General features: G+C 35.1%; 1 protein-coding gene across 1 annotated transcript; it reads right to left on the reverse strand.

Moving 5' to 3' along the window:
• Nucleotides 1-1,396: 1,396 nt before the first annotated feature.
• LOC105664033 (uncharacterized) lies at nt 1,397-4,237 on the reverse strand. The gene has a single exon (XM_076541932.1). It carries the CDS (start codon nt 4,235-4,237, stop codon nt 1,397-1,399), a length of 2,841 nt encoding a protein of 946 aa, XP_076398047.1.
• Nucleotides 4,238-11,204: the final 6,967 nt, after the last annotated feature.

The raw sequence follows: 11,204 nt of genomic DNA on the forward strand, positions 1-11,204 counted from the left end.
AATTCTTACATTGAGTTCTTATTTGCTATGTACAGTCCCGTATTATATATTTCCTACATGTTTCTTATCCCTAGTTTCTGATCACTCATTGTTAATTACATTCTGTTTACACTTATTCTTACGTGGATTAGATACATGCGTTTATACTAGCTTAATTTAATTTATTTAAATATAAATATAAATATGAATTGATATACGGATTGTTATATTGTTGGTTCGCTTTTCACTTCCGTCTACCAGGGGTCCTCACTCGTACCCGGTTTGACTTGCCAATCTGCTCCGGCTTCAATATTGTCCTTTCTCCCTTGATTCCCAACTCGTCTATTCTCCTTTCCTTCCTGTCTTAACTCCTTCTTCGTCCGTCCTCAGTCGCATGAGTTTGATTACTGGCTGCAGCACTTCCACCTGTCTGGTCGTTGCCTTGCCTGATCCGTGGTCCAGCCGTCTATCCTCTACTACTATCGGTGTAGCTCTCCTCTTGCCATTAGTTGCGCGTTCCTTTTCCTTGTTTCTGTCCTCGCTAGCTCTGATTCCCATTTCTAAATCTTTCTCTTCCCCTGGGGTCGGTGTTGAGCTGGTGGTTGGCGGCAGTAGTTCCTGGATTTCCGCCTCTCCCCATTCAAAATCCTCCTCGAGCTCGCACATCGAGGCCTCAGCCTCTTCCACTGCATCCGCTGCTTCCATCAGCGTCTTAGCCAGCTCCTCTTCCTCCTCCTCTTCCCTGATCCTTCGTCCTTTAGCCCGCATCTTGTCTTCCTGTTCGGGGAATTTGTTCGATAGAGAAATCTCGAATTCAAATTGTCTGCCCGAAATGAAAATTTGCCGGTCTGCACAAACGAAGCTACTCGTTATTCGTTTGTAAGGGTTGGAAGACTGAAAGAGTGTATTTTAAAGAGAGATTTAAATGTATTTAAAGAATATAAGATCACAAAAAGACTGTTGACGTTTACTCGCTCGCTTCTATTTACGTACTGGGAATTTCGGGAGCGGTCCTTGACCGTTCCTTGAACATACCGCCCGCCTTCTTCGTAAAGCGAAGAATCGGCTAGAGGAAAAGACAATAGAAAAGAAAACCAAAAAAGAAATACAATGTCGTGATCGCGAACGTACAAAGGGGGTAAATCGCATAAGCATAAGAAAATAAATGAACATAGCAAAACGCAAGAAACAATAAAGAAATTTACCGCGAGTTTAGAGTTAATATATATACATAAATATATACAGAGCGAAAAGGTATATTAAGAGTTGGTGGTAAGGCGTGTCGCTCGCTAATCTTTTTCTCAGAATTCGGCCGAGCCGAAAGATCGGAATGCGAGAACCACCGACTACAGGGGATGGGTGTCAACAAGCCCTACCACCATCTCACGCGAACAGTGTTCACGCGGAATTTTCCGAGCTAAGTGGCGTCCGAAGGAGGCACCGGGAGAGGGCAGATTTTGACGATGGGCCGCGTTACGAGGCCGTTGGCAGTTCGCACAGTAACGACTCGTGTGTGTCCATCAGTCCCCGGGTGTAAGGTTTCGATTCTACCCATTGACCATTTGGCTGGCGGTTGCAGCTCGTCTCGAAGAAGTACAAGTCTGCCAATCTCCAAGTTTTCCTTCTGGTGCCGCCACTTAGGGAGTAGTTGGAGCGTGTGCAGGTATTCGTTTCTCCACCTACGCCAAAATTGAGAACGCATATTAGAAATTAATCGCCATCGCGTAGTGAGTGACATTAGGGGAGCGGATGGATCGGGCTCTGGTGTAACGCATGTCGGTTCCCCTATAAGAAAGTGTCCTGGTGTAAGTGCGGCGAAATCCGATGGATCTTCGGACAGTGCGTAGAGTGGCCTCGAGTTTAGGCAAGCTTCGATTTGGCAAAGCAGCGTCGACATTTCCTCGAAGGTAAGTTTTGACTCGCCGATTATTCTTCGTAGATGATGTTTGACTGATTTTACGCCTGCTTCCCAGAGGTCTCCGAAGTGCGGGGCGTAAGGTGGAATGAAACGCCAAGTAGTGTCGTCCTTTTCTAACGCCAGGGCGGTTTCCTTGTAGAAGGTAGAGTCGGCGTTGAACCTTTGCGTCAGTTCCCTGTCGGCGCCGCGGAAAACGGTGGCATTGTCGCTGTAGACGGTGGCGCAGCGTCCTCGTCGTCCGATAAACCTTTGGAAAGCGGCTAGAAAAGAAGCGAAGGTTAAATCGGACACGACCTCTAGGTGGACGGCTCTCGTGATAAGACAAACAAATAAGCAGATATATCCTTTATACGCCTTATACCCTCGTCCCGACGTCGTGCGTAGCATGATCGGTCCCGCATAATCTACGCCCGAGATGAGGAATGGTCGGTGGGGCGTGATGCGGTCCAGCGGCAATGAACTCATTAATTGAGAAGCAGGACGACCGCTGAATCGAGCGCAGCGGACACAGTCTCGAATAACCGAGCGTACCAAAGCGCCTCCACGCAAAATCCAGAATTTCCGCAAAAGTAAACTTCTTGTTAATTGTGGTCCTCCATGAAGTGTGCGGTGATGGGAATCCAAAATAAGAAGTCTTGTAAGAGGGCAGGATTTTGCCACGATTATGGGGTGTTTTTCATCGTAGGAGAGCATGGCCTTGGCTAACCGCCCTCCGACTCGAAGCAATCCCTCCTTGTCGAGAAATGGTCGGAGCGAAGCCAATGGAGAACTCTTGGGCAGTTCTCGGCCCTGACGGAGTTGTTCGATGTCCTTTTCGAAGTGGTTACGTTGAGATGTTCGTAAAGCGACTCGCAGGGCGTGTGCTCGTTCTAGAGTCCGGATGGGACCCTTTTCGCACGGCTTCCTCTGAGCTAGTCTTGAAAATCTAAAACAATAGGATAGAACTTGTAAAAGAGGTGTTAACGAGGAGAAGCGGGAAAAGAGTTCTTCCTCGGTCCTGTTCGTATGCACGTGAACAGTGACCCTCCTCTTTTCCAGGTCGATGGATCCATCTTCTTCTGGGATACTAGTTGGCCAGAGGTTAGACTTCTGAGCTAACCAGGAAGGTCCGTGCCACCAAAGCTTAGAGTCCAGCAGTTCCGATGGTGAGATACCGCGCGTTGCCAAGTCCGCGGGATTGCTCGACGATTGCACGTGCCTCCACCGATCAGCCGGAATGCGTGTCTGAATGCTGGACACCCGATGAGCCACAAAGGGTTTCCAGAGCGTGGCATGGCCTCGTATCCAGCTCAGGGCCACACTGGAATCGGTCCAAGCGGTCAACGTTGCCGGTAAGTCCAGACCGTCCCTTACTTGGGTCATAAGTTTTGACAGAAGCACAGCGCTGCACAGCTCTAGCCTTGGTATTGTCAAGGCTTTGACTGGGGCCACCCTGGTCTTCGCCACCAAAAGCATGGTTGAAATTTCTCCGTTATGAATTACTCGCAGATAGACGGCCGCAGCGTAGGTCCTTTGAGATGCATCGCAGAACCCGTGCAACTCCACCTTCTCGGTGCGATCTCCTAAGTAGCGAGTCCAGCGCGGAATTGAAAGAGCGTCGAGCTGGCTAAGGGAGGTCCTGAAGGAGCGCCAAGTGGTTTGGATAGCTTCAGGTACGTCTTGGTCCCAATCGATACCGAGTAACCAGAGATCTTGTAATAATATCTTGGCGTAAATTAACACAGGTGCTGTCCAACCCAATGGATCGAAGAAGCTCGCCACCTCCGAAAGGATCGATCTTTTTGAGATTTTATCAGATCGGCTCATTGGACCGGCGACCCGAAGAGAAAAAGTGTCGTCGCGGGGAGACCAGATTACACCCAAGGTGCTAACTCCTGTTTTCTCATGAAAGCGGTGTGATTCAGCACTGTCCTCTTCCTGAAGCTGCGGTAGATTCGAAGCCCACTTACTTAGTTCGAATCCACCAGCTCTAAAGATAGATATAACCTGGCGTTTTAATTCGAATGCATTTTCTAAATCATCCGCTCCGGCTAGAACATCGTTGACATATGTATGTCGTTGTATCGCTCGAGCTCCAAGGGGAAAACGACCTCCTTCATCCTTAGCCAGTTGTGCCAGCACCCTCAATGCCAAAAAGGGGGCACAGGCGGTCCCATAGGTGACTGTGGTTAATTGGTAATCTTGCACTGAAACGCCAGGGTTCGGACGCCATAAAATCCTTTGCCAATCCGCATCTGCCTGGTGTACCTTTATTTGACGAAACATTTTAATAATATCAGTAGTAAAAGCTACACGAAACAGACGCCACCTGGTCAGAATGAGCCATAAGTCAGTTTGCATTTTAGGTCCAATTGCCAAACAATCATTGAGAGAGTATCCTGAAGAGGTCCGACTCTTATTATCAATCTAACTCATATTATTAACCATGTTATGCAGATATGATCGGTAGAACGACAATTAGTATACTTATTACACTCACTATTGTCAATCTAACTCATATTATTAACCATGTTATGCAGATATGATCGATAGAACCACAATTAATATAATTATTACTCTTATTATTATCAATCTAACTCATATTATTAGCCGTATTATGCTTATATGATCGATAGAACGACAATTACTATACTCATTACTCTTATTATTATCAATCTAACTCATATTACTAGCCATATTATGCTTATATGATCGATATAACGACAATTACTATACTTATTACACTCACTATTATCAATCTAACTCATATTATTATCCATATTATAGTTATATGACCGATAGAACGACAATTACTATACTTATTACTCTTATTATTATCAATCTAACTCATATTATTAGGCATATTATGCTTATATGATGGATAGAACGACAATTACTACACTTATTACACTCACTGTTATCAATCCAACTCATATTATTAACCATATTATGCAGATATGATCGATAGAGCGACAATTACTATACTCATTACTCTTATTATTATCAATCTAACTCATATTATTAGCCATATTATGCTTATATGATCGATAGAACGACAATTACTATACTTATTACACTCACTGCTATCAATCTAACTCATATTATTAGCCATATTATGCTTATATGATCGATAGAACGACAATTACTATACTTATTACACTCACTGCTATCAATCTAACTCATATTATTAGCCATATTATGCTTATATGATCGATAGAACGACAATTACTATACTTATTACTCTTATTATTATCAATGGAACTCATATTATTAGCCATGTTATGCAGATATGATCGATAGAACGACAATTACTATACTTATTACTCTTATTATTATCAATCTAACTCATATTATTAGCCATATTATGCTTATATGATCGATAGAACGACAATTACTATACTTACTACACTCACTATTATCAATCTAACTCTAATTATTAACCATGTTATGCAGATAGGATCGGTAGAACGACAATTACTATACTTATTACTCTTATTATTATCAATGGAACTCATATTATTAGCCATGTTATGCTTATATGATCGATAGAACGACAATTACTATACTCATTACTCTTATTATGATCAATCTAACTCATATTATTAGCCATATTATGCTTATATGATCGATAGAACGACAATTACTATACTTATTTCTCTTATTATTATCAATCTAACTCATATTATTAGCCATATTATGATTATATGATCAATAGAACGACAATTACTATACTTATTACACTCACTGCTATCAATCTAACTCATATTATTAGCCATATTATGTTTATATCATCGGTAGAATGATAATTACTATACTTATTATTCTTATTATTATCAATCTAACTCATATTATTAATCATATTATGCAGATATGATCGATAGAACTACAATTACTATACTCATTACTCTTATTTTTATCAATCTAACTCATATTATTCACCATATTATGCATATATGATCGATAGAACGACAATTACTATACTTATTACACTCACTGTTATCAATCTAACTCATATTATTAGCCATATTATGCTTATATGATCGATAGAACGACAATTACTGTACTTATTACTCTTATTATTATCAATGGAACTCATATTATTAGCCATATTGTGCTTATATGATCGATAGAACGACAATTACTATACTTATTACTCTTATTATTATCAATGGAACTCATATTATTAGCCATATTGTGCTTATATGATCGATAGAACGACAATTACTACACTTATTACACTCACTGTTATCAATCCACCTCATATTATTAGCCATATTATGCTTATATGATCGATAGAACGACAATTACTATACTCATTGCTCTTATTATTATCAATCTAACTCCTATTATTAGCCATATTATGCTTATATGATCGATAGAACGACAATCACTATACTTATTTCTCTTATTATTTTCAATCTAACTCATATTATTAGCCATATTATGCTTATATGATCGATAGAACGACAATTACTATACTTATTACACTCACTGTTATCAATCTAACTCATATTATTAGCCATATTATGCTTATATGATCGATAGAACGACAATTACTATACTTATTACTCTTATTATTATCAATGGAGCTCATATTATTAGCCATATTGTGCTTATATGATCGATAGAACGACAATTACTATACTTATTACTCTTATTATTATCAATGGAACTCATATTATTAGCCATATTGTGCTTATATGATCGATAGAACGACAATTACTATACTTATTACACTCACTGTTATCAATCCACCTCATATTATTAACCATATTATGCAGATATGATCGATAGAACGACAATTACTATACTTTTTACTCTTATTATTATCAATCTAACTCATATTATTAGCCATATTATGCTTATATGATCGATAGAACGACAATTTCTATACTCATTACTCTTATTATTATCAATCTAACTCATATTATTAGCCATATTATGCTTATATGATCACTAGAACGACAATTACTATACTTATTACACTCACTGTTATCAATCCAACTCATATTATTAACCATATTATGCAGATATGATCGATAGAACGACAATTACTATACTCAGTACTCTTATTATTATCAATCTAACTCATATTATCAGCCATATTATGCTTATATGATCGATAGAACGACAATTACTATACTTATTACTCTTATTATTATCAATGGAACTCATATTATTAGCCATATTGTGCTTATATGATCGATAGAACGACAATTACTACACTTATTACACTCACTGTTATCAATCCACCTCATATTATTAACCATATTATGCAGATATGATCGAAAGAACGACAATTACTATACTTTTTACTCTTATTATTATCAATCTAACTCATATTGTTAATCATATTATGCAGATATGATCGATAGAACTACAATTACTATACTCATTACTCTTATTTTTATCAATCTACCTCATATTATTCGCCATATTATGCTTATATGATCGATAGAACGACAATTACTATACTTATTACACTCACTGTTATCAATCTAACTCATATTATTAGCCATATTATGCTTATATGATCGATAGAACGACAATTACTATACTCATTACTCTTATTATTATCGATCTAACTCATATTATTAGCCATATTATGCTTATATGATCGATAGAACGACAATTACTATACTCATTACTCTTATTATTATCAATCTAACTCATATTATTAGCCATATTATGCTTATATGATCGATAGAACGACAATTACTATACTTATTACACTCACTGTTATCAATCCAACTCATATTATTAACCATATTATGCAGATATGATCGATAGAACGACAATTACTATACTCATTACTCTTATTATTATCAATCTAACTCATATTATTAGCCATATTATGCTTATATGATCGATAGAACGACAATTACTATACTTATTTCTCTTATTATTATCAATCTACCTCATATTATTCGCCATATTATGCTTATATGATCGATAGAACGACAATTACTATACTTATTACACTCACTGTTATCAATCTAACTCATATTATTAGCCATATTATGCTTATGTGATCGATAGAACGACAATTACTATACTTACTACACTCACTATTATCAATCTAACTCTAATTATTAACCATGTTATGCAGATATGATCGGTAGAACGACAATTACTATACTTATTACTCTTATTATTATCAATGGAACTCATATTATTAGCCATGTTATGCTTATATGATCGATAGAACGACAATTACTATACTCATTACTCTTATTATTATCAATCTAACTCATATTATTAGCCATATTATGCTTATATGATCGATAGAACGACAATTACTATACTTATTTCTCTTATTATTATCAATCTAACTCATATTATTAGCCATATTATGCTTATATGATCAATAGAACGACAATTACTATACTTATTACACTCACTATTATCAATCTAACTCATATTATTAACCATGTTATGCAGGTATGATCGATAGAACGACAATTACTATACTTATTACTCTTATTATTATCAATGGAACTCATATGATTAGCCATGTTATGCAGATATGATCGATAGAACGACAATTACTATACTTATTACTCTTATTATTATCAATCTAACTCATATTATTAGCCATATTGTGCTTATATGATCGATAGAACGACAATTACTATACTTATTACTCTTATTATTATCAATGGAACTCATATTATTAGCCATATTGTGCTTATATGATCGATAGATCGACAATTACTATACTTATTACACTCACTGTTATCAATCAACCTCATATTATTCACCATATTATGCAGATATGATCGATAGAACGACAATTACTATACTTTTTACTCTTATTATTATCAATCTAACTCATATTATTAGCCATATTATGCTTATATGATCGATAGAACGACAATTACTATACTTTTTACTCTTATTATTATCAATCTAACTCATATTATTAGCCATATTATGCTTATATGATCGATAGAACGACAATTTCTATACTCATTACTCTTATTATTATCAATCTAACTCATATTATTAGCCATATTATGCTTATATGATCGATAGAACGACAATTACTATACTTATTACACTAACTGTTATCAATCCAACTCATATTATTAACCATATTATGCAGATATGATCGATAGAACGACAATTACTATACTCATTACTCTTATTATTATCAATCTAACTCATATTATTAGCCATATTATGCTTATATGATCGATAGTACGACAATTGCAATACTTATTACACTCACTATTATCAATCTAACTCATATTATTAATCATGTTATGCAGATATGATCGATAGAACGATAATTACTATACTTATTACACTTATTATTATCAATTTAACTCATATTATTAGCCATATTATGCATATATGATCGATAGAACGACAATTACTATACTTATATCTCTTATTATTATCAATCTAACTCATATTATTAGCCATATTATGCTTATATGAACGATAGAACGACAATTACTATACTCATTACTCTTATTATTATCAATCTAACTCATATTATTAGCCATACTATGCTTATATGATCGATAGAACGACAATTACTATACTTATTTCTCTTATTATTGTCAATCTCACTCATATTATTAGCCATATTATGCTTATATGATCGATAGAACAACAATTACTATACTTGTTACACTCACTGCTATCAATCTAACTCATATTATTAATCATGTTATGCTTATATGATCGATAGAACGACAATTACTATACACATTACTCTTATTATTATCAATCTAACTCATATTATTAGCCATATTATGCTTATATGATCGATAGAACGACAATTACTATACTTATTACACTCACTGTTATCAATCCAACTCATATTATTAACCATATTATGCAGATATGATCGATAGAACGACAATTACTATACTCAGTACTCTTATTATTATCAATCTAACCCATATTATTAGCCATATTATGCTTATATGATCGATAGAACGACAATTACTATACTTATTTCTCTTATTATTATCAATCTAACTCATATTCTTAGCCATATTATGCTTATATGATCGATAGAACGACAATTACTATACTTATTACACTCACTGCTATCAATCTAACTCATATTATTAGCCATATTATGTTTATATGATCGGTAGAATGATAATTACTATACTTATTACTCTTATTATTATCAATCTAACTCATATTGTTAACCATATTATGCAGATATGATCGATAGAACTACAATTACTATACTCATTACTCTTATTTTTATCAATCTACCTCATATTATTCGCCATATTATGCTTATATGATCGATAGAACGACAATTACTATACTTATTACACTCACTGTTATCAATCTAACTCATATTATTAGCCATATTATGCTTATATGATCGATAGAACGACAATTACTATACTTATTACACTCACTATTATCAATCTAACTCATATTATTAACCATGTTATGCAGGTATGATCGATAGAACGACAATTACTATACTTATTACTCTTATTATTATCAATGGAACTCATATTATTAGCCATGTTATGCTTATATGATCGATAGAACGACAATTACTATACTCATTACTCTTATTATTATCGATCTAACTCATATTATTAGCCATATTATGCTTATATGATCGATAGAACGACAATTACTATACTCATTACTCTTATTATTATCAATCTAACTCATATTATTAGCCATATTATGCTTATATGATCGATAGAACGACAATTACTATACTTATTACACTCACTGTTATCAATCCAACTCATATTATTAACCATATTATGCAGATATGATCGATAGAACGACAATTACTATACTCATTACTCTTATTATTATCAATCTAACTCATATTATTAGCCATATTATGCTTATATGATCGATAGAACGACAATTACTATACTTATTTCTCTTATTATTATCAATCTACCTCATATTATTCGCCATATTATGCTTATATGATCGATAGAACGACAATTACTATACTTATTACACTCACTGTTATCAATCTAACTCATATTATTAGCCATATTATGCTTATGTGATCGATAGAACGACAATTACTATACTTACTACACTCACTATTATCAATCTAACTCTAATTATTAACCATGTTATGCAGATATGATCGGTAGAACGACAATTACTATACTTATTACTCTTATTATTATCAATGGAACTCATATTATTAGCCATGTTATGCTTATATGATCGATAGAACGACAATTACTATACTCATTACTCTTATTATTATCAATCTAACTCATATTATTAGCCATATTATGCTTATATGATCGATAGAACGACAATTACTATACTTATTTCTCTTATTATTATCAATCTAACTCATATT

The sequence above is a fragment of the Megachile rotundata genome, unplaced genomic scaffold, assembly GCF_050947335.1.
Source record: "Megachile rotundata isolate GNS110a unplaced genomic scaffold, iyMegRotu1 scaffold0240, whole genome shotgun sequence".
Taxonomy (NCBI): Eukaryota; Metazoa; Arthropoda; class Insecta; order Hymenoptera; family Megachilidae; genus Megachile; species Megachile rotundata.